General features: G+C 40.4%; 1 protein-coding gene across 6 annotated transcripts in view; it reads left to right on the forward strand.

Moving 5' to 3' along the window:
• The window catches only part of Eag (potassium voltage-gated channel protein ether a go-go), a 174,668-nt gene that overhangs the window by 55,652 nt on the left and 105,416 nt on the right, over nt 1-13,600 (forward strand). For all 6 annotated transcript variants that reach the window (XM_076311058.1, XM_076311056.1, XM_076311060.1 and 3 more), the window contains exons 2-3: nt 9,281-10,144; nt 11,514-12,122. In XM_076311058.1, coding sequence (XP_076167173.1) covers nt 12,044-12,122 — 79 coding nt within the window. In that variant the 5' untranslated portion in view covers nt 9,281-10,144; nt 11,514-12,043. The remainder of the gene's footprint in view (nt 1-9,280; nt 10,145-11,513; nt 12,123-13,600) is intronic.

Below are 13,600 nucleotides of genomic sequence, written 5' to 3' on the forward strand. Positions count from 1 at the left end.
ATCGTATCACGTGTAGTAATAATAACAATGTCTTTACTACACATATATGGAATGTGTAATAAATTTGTCACAGGTTTACCTAATTATTATCTTAATTTTTAACGATACGAAAAAATGTTTCGTGAATAGTTTTAGAGGCTGCATATGCTACAAGAAAAATGTTGTTTCCGTTGTCATTCTTTCAAAGTTTTCCAGGTCACTGATGCTTTTTGTGTGTAAGTACATATTCGAATATATACAATTGTGACGACAATAACCATAATCGCGTAAAAGGCGAAATACAGCCAAAGTGCTGTTTTGAAACCTAACCTATACTGTGGAACAGTGTTTCTCAAACAGGGTTGGCTGAGGTCAGCAAGCTCACAGAAGTGAAACAGTAGAATATTACATGGACAATGAAATAAAAAAAAAACACTTCCTTCTTCTTAACCAAAGCAACCATTAAAAAGTATTCCGTCGTGAAGAGTAAAAATATTCAAAAAGGAACTGGAAACTACGAAGTTTGAAAGCTTGAAAAAGCGGAAAATTTTTCCTTACAATGAGGTAACCTCTTTTTATAGAATTTTTTAATACCATTCGATAAAAAGAATTCATCATTAAATAGTATTTACCCTAACTTTTGTTCATACTCGTTTCTGTGCATTGTTTCCACAAACAATGTAATATTAGAAATTTTAATTGAAAATTATTCTTCGTTGAGGAAACAAATGTTTCTTACATGGCAACTTTTAATCCTAGCCGTGTGTAGATATTTAAATATAGGCGTTCATCGTAGTCTTCTAATTTTACTTATTTTAAAAACTTTGGTTATTAACCCTTTCCACTCGAGAGGCGATCCTCGATCGCCACGTAATTCGGTGTACTTTGTCCAATTCGGAAAACCATCGTGGTTTGAAATTTAAATTAAAATTCAATTCCTCCTTTCTTGTAAGATGTAAACATATGTACATGAAATGTTGAAATGAAAATGTTCCGTTTTAAATTAATTACGCGATTTGAAGGATTTCATCGGTAGCAGAAAAGCTTCGAGTGCGAAGGGTTAAAGAAACAAGAATGTAATTGTACCATAGGGGGTCCACGAAGTTTGAGAAACACTGGTATATAAGTTCAGTATCGGTATCTAACCTATAGCGCGTATACGGCTATAGAGGTCGTCACGGAGGGAAGTTTTTAACATCCTTGCATACTGTATCCAAGCGAAGTGCAAAGTTGCAAAGAATTTCGTGTACCTCTATTCCTGTGGAACTCTTCGTCTCGAGATAGAAATGGGCGTGCAGAATTCGTCTCACTCCAGACAACGCTCGTCGTTACTGATTCGTTCCGATTGTGCTCGTTCTGTACATTCTCTTTGTTTTATTTTCTTCTACTTTCTTTTTCGCTGGCGAGGAATCGAAAAACACCGCGATGTTCGCGGAACGAATTGATATTCGCCCACTGGAGAAATATTCTCTCCCTCTCGCTCTCTCTCTCTTTCTCTCTCGCCCTTTCTTTCACTTTCTTTTTCTCCGCTCGCGCCATCTCTACTCTTTCCTCGTCCCCCTCTTCCTCACTTTCTCTCTCTCTCTCTCTCTCTGTTCACGTCATCTCTTCTCTTTCTCCCACTCTTCTTCCCCCACTACTTCCTTTCTTCTCGATCTCCCGTTAGTACACGTCGAACGAAGCGTATTCCGATATCATGCCTCGTCCGTTCGCTCTGGACTTCGCTTTTTAGCGCCGGGAACTTGGCATCGATCGTGCGAACTACTTCTCCACTTTCGGCCGACCTTCGTACATTATTAGAATTCTTGTAAATCTGGTCCGATTTCGTTGTTTCCAATATCGCTGATTGGTTCTGCTCGCGTGCTAGAGCTCGGGGGACGAGAAACGCGATGAGGAATCAGGTTGGAAAAAAATAGGGGAGGGGATGTGTTTCGTGCGACGACAAAGACTCACCGGCGAATGGTTTTTTCTCAGAAATGTTTGTACACTGGGTGAGCGATTTTTACTTTTAAACGGATGGGACAAAAATTCAACGTATAAGGAAAAGCAGGAGAAATCCTCGAAACAGAAAACACGTTACTTGACTTCCCATGGCACTGCTATCTATTAGTGATGCGACTAGTTCAGTATTCATCGTTCCCATGATTTTGGTAATCTTCTTTTCATCACTCTGTGTTTATTTTCGAAGATAACTTTACAACAGCGGTCGATTTTTAAGGTGAGACAAGTTAATATGACAGTCAATGCAATTGATATGAATTAATATTAATATCGTTAATTAGATAAATGTTTCTACTTTTAAACTTATATTTCGTTTTTTGATGATATTTAAATTGAACACGGTGTATTGCCTCGAATATCCGAATATAAGATCTGGAGGAATAACAGACGAAATGAAGAGGTACTTTCAGGTAACTTTCGACATTGTCTCCTTTTCGAAAAAATTAAATGAAGTAATTTGATTTTGAATTGATTAAACATAATGAAAATTATGTCGTCTATAAATCTCAGGTGCAGAAATGTTCTTTTTTAATGATACATTCAAAGCAGGGGGCTCTGAGAAAGTTTGAATGTCACTGTTCTAAATATAATGCACAAATTGAATTGTTCGAGTGGATCGTTTCCAACTTTAATTTGCTGCTGATGCAAAGTTCAAATCAAACTATACTATCGTGAAATGAATTTTATCAATAGCCATCTAGTGGTGAGTACCTAAATCATTTTCAACCAGTAGCTAGTAACAAACGAAACAATTTTTGATTGAAAATGTTTCAAGTATTTGTCGGTAGATGGCTACGAACTAGGTCTATTTGTCGATGATAAATTTCATCGGAAGAGTCTAGAAATAAGAATCCTGAAATCTCGTGGGAAATCTAATGGTGATCTGATCGTACATTACTAGTGGTCAAATTTCACGAACAGAGTTGGACGTCCTTGACGAGGACTTCCTGTCCTCATGGGTCGTCCCAATTTCATCCTATTGGTGTGTTTCCATTTTACTTGCAGATTCCCCAAGAAGGGTCGCACTTTGCTTTCGACCTATCCACTTGTCTTATCTACACGCTTTAATTCAAATTGATCCTACTGATTGCTCAAAATTTTGAGCGTTGGTTTCTCGTACAGAGTTGACCTTAAGTGGTGCCAGGGCACCACTTCTAGAATAATATAACTAATTTTGTTTACGCATATATAACATTTGAACCCTTTGACCAGTACCACCCTTAGCACCGAATAAATACTTATTACTTTTACATTTTACAAAATATAAATAAACGTAATTGTACCAGTCGAGGCATCTAATTTTGTTTCAAAGTACTTTTGAAACTATATTGTTCTTAAAGTAAATGTTAGTTTAGAAACTACATCGATAAAATCGAGATGTGCGGTAAAATGTAGTTTCCTGAACAGCATAGACTTTGAAAGTACATTGTACACTATAGTGACCAACGCCTGAAAACTTTTTAATTACATTAGAACAGAAGTAGCGGGCCCCGCAATCTCCAGGGACGACACTGCCTCTGAATACTAAATTTGAAAGTTCGGTACATGCCGCGTGCGGAAACTGTATAGTCACATTTGTTAAATGTGCCCAGTGAACGCTTATCGGCGTCCACCGCACATGGGACACTGTTCGAGAGCATACGAGTTTCGAATGGAAGTGTGTGTACAGAGCGTGTACGTATCTCTTGCACGATAAATTTCTATCGCATGTGTTTCAAAGTATCTCACTGTGAACGACACGGTCACGCAGTCTGTAAAAATTTTACAAGTTGATTTTCGGTAGGACATGACCTGCGGTGAACAATCGAGTGGAATACACATGAAATGTTAAATATACGCGGTTAATTGATCCCTTGACGGGTAGCGTATTTTTAAATTACGCTTGGAACTCGTGTGCCCGCCACTCGAGCGCAGGCATCGATACTCCTCGGGAATCGGACGATTGATTCGTGTACAGTTACAAGCATCACTGTACTCAATCTCGATAGGCTGACATTTAATCCGTACGAAATGATCGAAGAAGAGTTTGAAGCTCCGCTCAGATCTCCACCGGATGATTGATTACTTTTTGTGGATACTATATTCACAAGCAAAGTGTATCGAACTGGAACAAGAAGTTTCTGCTCGAGAAGCGAATGATTATTATTAGTATTTAACAGTTCCTTTAAACCGATTTGAACAGTCCCTTATTTATCGAATAATTATTCAAAACTTTTTTTTAAATTCGATCACCTTCGATGATACAAATTATCTACGATTATATAAATACAGAATTGAGTATTCATCGAAAGTTTTTAAATTAAAAAATTAATTTTACACATATTGACGTATCAACTACTAACACGAAACAAATTTTGTTTCTATTCTCCGTTATATCTTTATAAGTATATTATCAATAGATTGGCGAAATTCTTCCGATAAAAATGACTCCAAACACGACCTCGTTCGGACTACTTTTAATTACACGTTGTTCAAGTCATTTTTGAAAAATTGTAAACTATGCAAATTCAAAGTTATCGGAACATGGTCGTGTTTGGACTCATTTTCATCGAAAATATATCACAAATTTATTGACGATACTCTCGTGAACATTTAATAACAAATATAACAATTTTGTTTTCCATTAGAGCATAAACAATGACGGGTAGTTTTCATTTGAATCCGGTGTAAGAATGATCAGTTAAAGGCGAGAATTGCTGTGATCGATAAGCAACAATTGTTTCCATTCGCGACCGAAGAACGAAAATCATTGTATCTCTTTTCCTCGAATATTCTATTTTTGAGGCGCCACCGAAACTTTGGTTTCCTCCACTCGAGGCACGAAAAGTGCTGCCTCTGAACCTTGGTCGAGAGTCGGGGGACTCGGCGAGAACGAATCGAAAATGCGCTTCAGTGGGATGAGACACAAAAGTTATTACCAGGAACAATTTTCGAAACGGCACGGTACGACGGGTGGCGCGCTGGTATCGGGAGTAATCCCGGATACCACAATGCCTGGCAAAACAACGGGTATCGGGGAAATGAGCTCGAATCTGACATTGCTGCGAAACAAGGAGAAGCGGAAAGGTAATCCCCCCCCTTCGAGCGAACTGACAAGGAACATCGCAGAAGTGTCCGATGTCGATTCCGACGAAACTCTGCAGGTTTATAAAGCTACGAAAAGTAAACGATACGGTTGTTTTTTCTTAGCTGCTATAACTCAAGTTTAAGAGGTTAAACTACTTCCTAAAGTGTCGTCCCTTGAGGCTCAAAGGATTTGTGTAGGTTTGAGATAAAAAATTTTTGTTTGTAACAATCAAAACGGCGATTTTAAAATATGTCGTTTTATAAACCAAACTTTTTTATAATTTTTTTCATGGTTACGATATTTTCCTTATAAGTCGGGAAGCAAAAAGTAGATTTTCCTTTTTTACATTTTCTTAATGTTTTGGGTAGACGATTATAAAGTATTACGGCAAAGTTCGATAAATTGGCGAAGTTATAGGTCTTTGAACCGAACTGTAACACTTTGGGTCAAACTTTAAACGTCGTTTCAATCGGATCAGCATTGTTCGAACTCGTTGATGTAATATCTTTGGAACGAATAAATCGATCAATATTAAATTTTTCACGCATATTTTTTCGAAATCGGATGAACCAGCTCGAACAATTGATCGATGAAATGTAATTAAATTTAAGTTAAAGAAAGGTAGAGTGAAAGTAAACAATACCTTGTTACGTGATTAAACGCTCATTGGTCCATTGCGACGACGTGCTATTTTGGTCAGGAATGCAGTTGCGATCTGTTGCAGAGAGAGAGAGAGTCGAAAATCGAAATAGGAAAAACGATTGAATAATCGATGATAGAGAAAATTCCATTCCATCAAAACAATGTATAAATGTCAGAACCTTCGACAAAAACCAAAGTTCATTGTTTAAATATGTGAAGAGTAACTCGTATTAATTCAATTGTGTTAGTATCCATTCGAGGAATAGCTTTCTGCCAATACCTCTTGTCGAAGTCACGTGGTTTTGTTTACGCGCGCTGTATGTTTAACTCGACGAATAATAGTTCGACGTGTGTGGCAGGCCTGATTAATTGTGGCGTGCAGGACACGCACGTGAAACGCTTTCTTGCGGACATATTAGGAAACAGTTCAACCGACGTGCTTCGATCTCGCGTAACGAGAACCAGCCTCGCAGTGGATTCGATAATGCGAAGGTATCGGGTCGATTTTCAACGATTCGGCCGATTTAATTTTAGTCTGGAAATGCCAGCGCACAGACCCAGTATTTCTGGGGTTGGATCGATCAGAGAAACCGCGCTCGAGAGACGTTCTAACCTCGCGGATGCCTGGCAAACAAAGGTTACGTCATTGGTAATAATGGAATTCGTAGCACTATCAGTATTGTTTAGAAAGTTTGCAAGTGTTATCGATTGGATATTGTTTGGAAACGAAATGCGCAAGACGGTTAGCTTTTGTTAGAAAGTTTTGAGATGCAATCGGCGTGAGATCTATCGAGAGTCGTGAATTCTGAACGCTTTCCAATGACTCGTGAATAGTGATGTGATCAAATATCTTGTAAAGATGTCAGAAATTGATTCGCTTTTATAAATCCATCGAATGAAACGATTACGAACGATTTTATCGAGATCCACGACTATCGCATAGATACGTATCAATTACATCGAGTTTGATATCTATTTACGATTCATATCGGAAATGAAACAAGGGGTGATGTTACTAATGTCAACTAGCCGATAATAAACACTTTTGCTCTTTTGCTCAACTATTTCCCCGTTTGTTCGAAATTTAATTTCCAGCAGACGAACACTACGAGTAAAGGTATTAATTATCCAAATTAATTCTTTAAGTAAAATAGTATCGTACGAATTATTATTTAGAAAAACATTTATTCGAAATTATTCTAATAATGCCTACAATACTAGACGAGTTACACTGTCATCTTGTTGAACTCTCAACGGTACTTGATGTTTAAGTTATATCGATACTTCAGGAAACGGAAGCAGTACTTTTAATTGTAACTAGAATCGAATTCCGATCAAGTGGGTTAGAAAATTTCACAAGTATCCGACCAGAAATTTTATGTTCTTCCAAATCGTGTTTAGAATCAACTGTAATAATTCTTACGTATAATTCAATTATAAATTAACAATTAAAATTTAAAAAGTGTGAAAGAATTTAAAAAAATGTTAAACGAGCTAAAACGAAAGTGGTGATTCAAATATTATTTTTCAACGACTACGTGTAACAATTAAAGAAAAGTTACAAGCACTATAGGGAATGCATTATTCAAGATTTCTAGGTTATCGGGGAAGTCGTAGTGCGTTTCTGATTCTCATGATTTATGAGTACGTACTACTTGTAAAAGTTTGATTTTTGCTATATCAAACTACTTGTAACTGATATTCAAAATTAACACTTGGCAAGTACAAGTACTAATTGGAACGTCATGAAACAAAACTTGAAAAATTGAAAAAACTTTACATATTGAACTTGATCCCATTCTTGTTCGCGAACGACAGTAATTGTTGGACTAGCGGTTTGGTCGCGTGACGCTTGAAAATTTTCGATGTCTTACAACCGATAGACAATTATAAATAGATTATAATAATTATAGTATTGTGGACTTCACGAACACAACAACCCAAGTTTCTAAACTTCGTGCAATTTACTCGGCCTTGGAAACGAAGTTCTCCGTTTCCTTCGTGTTAACGATTTCCGTTACCTGATTTCAATTCTGGTCACGTGATTGAACTCGTTTCTCCGTGTTTTTTTCGTTTGTTGATTTCATGTCCGCCGCGCGCTAAGATGTTCCACGGCGTTACGGTAATTGACACGGGTCCGTCGTCAATCAGTTACTTTCAGCCCAATTAATTTCATCTTTTCCAGCGACCTTCAACCTGTCCGCTATTGTTGTGCGTGCGCCCCATCGGGCGTTATTTCGCGTAAATACGACTTCACGGATCCATAAAGATAACTTGCACGATTTATCGCCCGTAGCATGAGAAACACAATTTTATCTCCAGCGTTGGCAGCTCAATGTCTGCCGCGAAATACAAACCGCTGGTACGTTAATGGCCGGGAAAACTTGCTAAAACTGGTGCATATAATTTTTAAAACTAATACAACCACTTACACGGTTAATATCCTTTATAGTTTATCGCGAAGTTGCAAAAATATGATGTTTTCCAGGGAGAAAGAAAATTTACTCCTCGGTTAAGAAAATTATAGTACGGTGAGTAAAGAGAGTGTGAGCAGTGTTGAGTGACTTTTGATTATTATTGGTCTTAGGCGTTATGAAGGACATAAGTGGGGGCACACTGATATAACAATTGCATAACCACTGATCCGTGTAATTGAAGGACCCATTGTATTCTTATTTTTCGCTTATCGAAGCCATGTCTACATTTATTATAATTGTGATAGCTAACAACTACAATTCCAACTGCTATACACTGCAATTACGAAGTACTTGGACTGGGTAGTGATTATAAATGTAATTGTAGGACAAATCACTTCCAGTATGTAAAATGGTGGAAAATTTGAATCACTTCGCACCTGATTTAAAGCTTTAAAACTCTTAAAAATCTTATAAGTCTTGATCGCCTTGATGGTCTTGAAAGTCTTAATCACTTTGATCGTCTTAGAAGTCCTGATAGTCTTGATCGTCTTGATCGACTCGATCCCCTTGAAAGCCTCGATAGTCTTGAAAGTCTTAACTATTTTGGAAGTTTTGGAAGGCTTAATCGTCCTGAAAATTTTGCTAAGTTTTAAAAGTTTAACAAAAGCCCAGCAATTTCATTAACATTCAGTATTAAGGAAAGTCTGAAAAGTTGCAATTATTACATATACACATTTTTGCATTATTTATAAGCAGTAAATTAATTTTCTTACAAATCTGGTAAAAATCATTGAGAACCCATTTCTATATATTCTTTCCTTTTTTTCATTCTCAAGATATCAAATTCGATTTCCAGATTTTCTTTACTATTTTACGTCAATAATATTACTTGCATAAAAATAATAAAAATACTTGTCAGGTACTGTGTTCTTACTAAGCTTTCAAAATTTAACTCTAAAGACTTCTAAGATTATCAAGACTTTCAAGACCTTCAAAACTTTCAAGACTTACCCAATATCCAGTGGAAGTGATTCGAAGCGATTTATACCTCACCACTGTTAATTCCCTGAAATATTGATCATAAACAAGCAAATAATAACATACTGCGGACCAAAGCCCCGTTCTAAATCCTGAGATTCCCAAACGCTAAACTACCGTCTTCTTTCTGTTCCAGCGGTCATCCGGTGACTGCTCACCGAAGTGCCCGCCGACCGTTGCCGAATCTGACCGAATCGCACGAAACGACAGTGCGCGTGAAACGCGCCAGAGGGCGATCGGTCGCGATCGCGGATCGTTCGGGCGCGACACGATCGAGCGCACGGCGGAGCCACGCGGCTGAGACGCAAGGATGTGATACCGAGGATTGCTCGCCAGCCGCGTCTCCCTCTCTAAGGGATGTTCTCCTCCGCGGGCACTAGTTGCACCGACGCCGAGGAGGACGCCGAGGATGTGGAGAACGACGTGGCAGGTACTGCGCAGTCTAATTACTTGCCGTCGGGTATCCGTGATAGCGCGCGCGATCACCTGGAAGGACTGCGGTTAGATGGGTCATCGTTCGCGCGTCCACCAGCCGAGGACACATCCGCGAGCCCATCGACGTCGTGGTCGGTGTCCCGATAAATCAGGACCACCGTCCATCTCGTACCCATCGACATCGTCGTCGTCGTCGTCGTCTTCGTTGCTGTTGTCCTCATCGGGGTGCCGTTTTCTCGCGACCATCGTTGCCTCGATACTACCGTCGTTCGACCGTACTGAAGAAGAGCACTCGACCGATCCTCCGCCTCGATCGGGTGCGTGGAAAGTCGAGCAACTCGCAAACTGGAGAGATTGGCGCGTCACCGGTCGCCGGAGCAATCGGACTGCAGGTGACGACGGAGTCGCGTTCAGGTGACGAAAGACGCATCCAAACCTGACCCGAGTCGGCCAGATCCGCGTATAGGCAGACTCGAAGGTACCCCGTGGACACGAAGGAGTCCAAAAGCTGTCCTGATCGGAAAGGAACCGTTGTTGCTCATCGTCCAGCCGGACAATCAAACAAGTACGTGTCACAGAATCCACCAGTTGATCCTTTCGTGACGTCGAGGAAAAATACAGTGAAAAATTTGTATTTTTTTTTTTTTTTTAGATTATTCGTTCTAGGAATGATAAACGTAACAGTAATGCGATATACCGGTTTTGCGTGTACAATAAATTTTAACAATCAGTTCGCTTGAATTTAAGAGAAGAGAGCGGTGAAATTATTCTGTAGCAGGTAGCGAGATTATTTCAAGAATTGGCTCGAGTCTCTCGATGAGAACGGAGGATAAACATACCGAAAGTAAGTGAGAAAGAAATGGGATAGGGACAGTCGATCTCGAGCAACTGAAAGGTACGCCGCGCGCACTGTGATGAGTCACTGGCAAACTATTTCTCGCTCCCTTAATCTTGCTATAGCTACTCACCGTCTTTGTTCGTAGGATCGGATTACAATCGGCTCGAGACACTGTGTATCGGGGAAACGTTGGGAACGGGTTACTGGAATTTAGGCGAGACAACTCTATTGAAATTTAAGCGAGCATTACTGGATCTTCCAATTCGATTGATGATACAATCGAGGAAACTTTATCACCTTCGAAATCGATCGAATTATCACTGTCCAAGATCGAATATTATTTTATGCCGAAAGTACACGAAATTTTTCAGTGCTTAACAGTAACGGAGAAATGGTCGACACGATTGGTTTCATAGTCGATTTCGTATAGATTTCAAAGGTCAACCAGACACGGAATGTAACTGAAACCGAGATTGTTGATTCTACGAGAGATAAGAGAGACTCGGGCGACACTGTTGCACACTTGGTATACCCGAGTCTCTCTCGTTCGCGAATTAAAAGTCATCCCCATAGCTGTTTGCTCGTCTTCAACTACAGAGTAAAAGATTTTTCAATATTCTCGATGAAAATGAATCCAAACACCGTCTTATTCGGACTGTTCTCGATTACAAATTATCCAAATTAATATAATTGAAAACTGCCACAGAAACATAAAAATTGTTACCTAGTATTGTCGCATTACTGTTACCATGCTTCAAGGTTAGGCACAATTTGATTTGACATAAGCTGACAAATAATCATTCGCGATAATCAGATTATTTCAAATACATAATTAGTTTCGTTTCGGAATTTTCGTCAATTGTACAAGGATCTTTTCCAATATTTTCAAAAATATGTACTTGAACCTACAAATGTGGCCAAGACTCATTCGTGGTTCTTACGTATAGCCCGATTTCTTTACCACGAGTCTCACACGATATTATAGGCAAAGGGATTAGTCTAATTTCCAAGTTGAGAATTAATTCGTACATCTAATAATAATAATAATAATACAAATAACAACGATAATACCAACATCTGTCGTCCCGTGTTACAGGAGACTGAACGTTCCAAAAGGAGGCAGGGAAGTGAAGCATCCCTGTGTCCAGGAGTCTCTTGCTCGTTTCATGTAACACGCGCACGGAGGATCACCCAGACTATTGGATGCTCGTATCGGACCCTCCTCAGGGCACTGGGCGTTTTCACATTTGAACCGGTTCAAAGTCGACGGGTGATTCGGACGCTTCGCGATGGTGAACAACCCTCGAGTCATGACATTCAGTTAGTGAAGTGCATCATTGTCGCGTGTTCGTCGCAGCAGTCCAAAGAGAGAGAGAGAGAGAGAGCGCGAGAGAGCGAGCGAGCGCGCGAGAGAGAGAGAACGTGCGCGCGCGAGAGAGAGAGAGAGAAAGAGAGCGAGAGTGTAGTGCGTGAGAGAAAGCGAGAGAGAGAGAGAGTGTGTTGATCACGCAGAGGAGGGGATTGACATGAGGCGTGGAAGACAGCCCGCGATCGTCGTAGCCAGAGGCTGGCCGAGGTCCTGATAGCCGCAGCGACCAGGATCCAGGATCATCCAAAGGAGAAAGGATGCCAGGGGGGCGCAGGGGCCTGGTCGCCCCGCAAAACACATTCTTGGAGAACATCATACGACGGAGCAGCAGTCAACGTGAGTTCGATACTTTGATTGGTTTCCTTTTCCAATGAATCGATGATTGGGTCGCGGATACAATGCCGAAGAGAGTCTTCTTGGAATCAGCGGGTCGCCTCGCCGTGACGGTGAGAGGGTGGGGGGGTGACGGACGGGCCGGGGTCGGGGGAGGGGGAAGAGAGAAAGAGGGAGAGAGACATTGATATCGGGTACGCTTTTGTGGGAATTCGTGGCATTTTAATACGCGCTCTTTCATGCTGCGTCCTTCTCACTCTCTCTCCGTCCACCTAGCGGAAAATAGGTCGAACTAATAACTTTACGTAACCGTGGTAAGCGCGCAGAAATAAAAGTTGTAACAAGATTAGCCCCATCAACCGTGGATAGGACTACGTAGGCCAGTTTGTTTCGCTTTTAAGAAAAGAGAATCGCAAAACGCTCCTCGTACACGTCGAGGACGTTTAACACGTTTCGGTACCACGTGTTGGCGTACGGTTCGCGCGCTGGGCGTACGCTTACGGGGGAACGACCAATCGTGTTTGTCGAGGCGCTTTCGCCCCGCCCTTGCCCTGTTCGTAATTGCTCCTAATACGCAACTACTGTCTAACCGCGAGAAGAAGGCCAACGAGTGTTTACATCTACGTTCTAGCTTACAGTGCACGGTGCACAGATCGTAAGCTGCCGACGAATCGGATTACTCGTCCCACCACGAATTACACGAATTTTCGTTATTGGCCGTGGCGATCGCATGTACAAGTCTATCGCGTGACTGATGTCGCAAAGGGAGAGGCGTCGAAACTGAGCGAGACGAAGCGACTACGAACGACGAATGGAACGCATTGGCGTAGACGCTAACCCAGAATATTAACTATTAGCCGAACAAAAATCGTATTTTCCGTAATACTACCGCGATACATTCTACGTAATGACATTTATTGGCAAGAATGAGTATTAAAATTAACCCATTGGCGTAGACACAGTTTCAGAATATTAACTATCGGCGTACCTACAAAATCGCCATACTCTTCGTAGTACAGTCCTGATGAATTTTACATAATAATAATTATCGTCGGCAATAAGTTTATAATTTTTAACTTGTGAAACGATGAATTATTAATATTTTAGGTGATGAAGCTATCCAAATTTTGATCACTGTTTAACATCCTCGTTTAGAGTGTTATATTTTTATTCGGATCTGTATTAAAGATATCATTAATTTTCTAAATATATCCATATTCACGATTTTCTATATTTCCCGCAAATACGGAGATTCTACTCCTATGCAATGTGGCCGCTTAGCGACCAATTGGGTGGATCCTTGGTAAGTATTGGGCGGAGCAAGGCCCTAGTCTACTCCCCCCTTTTCAATTTCTAGGGTCTCGCTATTGGCTAGGTTAGTACGCGCGATGGTGGGAGAGCTAATAGATTCTAAACCAGAACGAAGATGTAAACATTCGTTAGCCTTCTTTTCGCGAACGAACAGTATATACCAAGTCATA

This window comes from Ptiloglossa arizonensis, chromosome 5 (assembly GCF_051014685.1).
Source record: "Ptiloglossa arizonensis isolate GNS036 chromosome 5, iyPtiAriz1_principal, whole genome shotgun sequence".
NCBI lineage: Eukaryota > Metazoa > Arthropoda > Insecta > Hymenoptera > Colletidae > Ptiloglossa > Ptiloglossa arizonensis.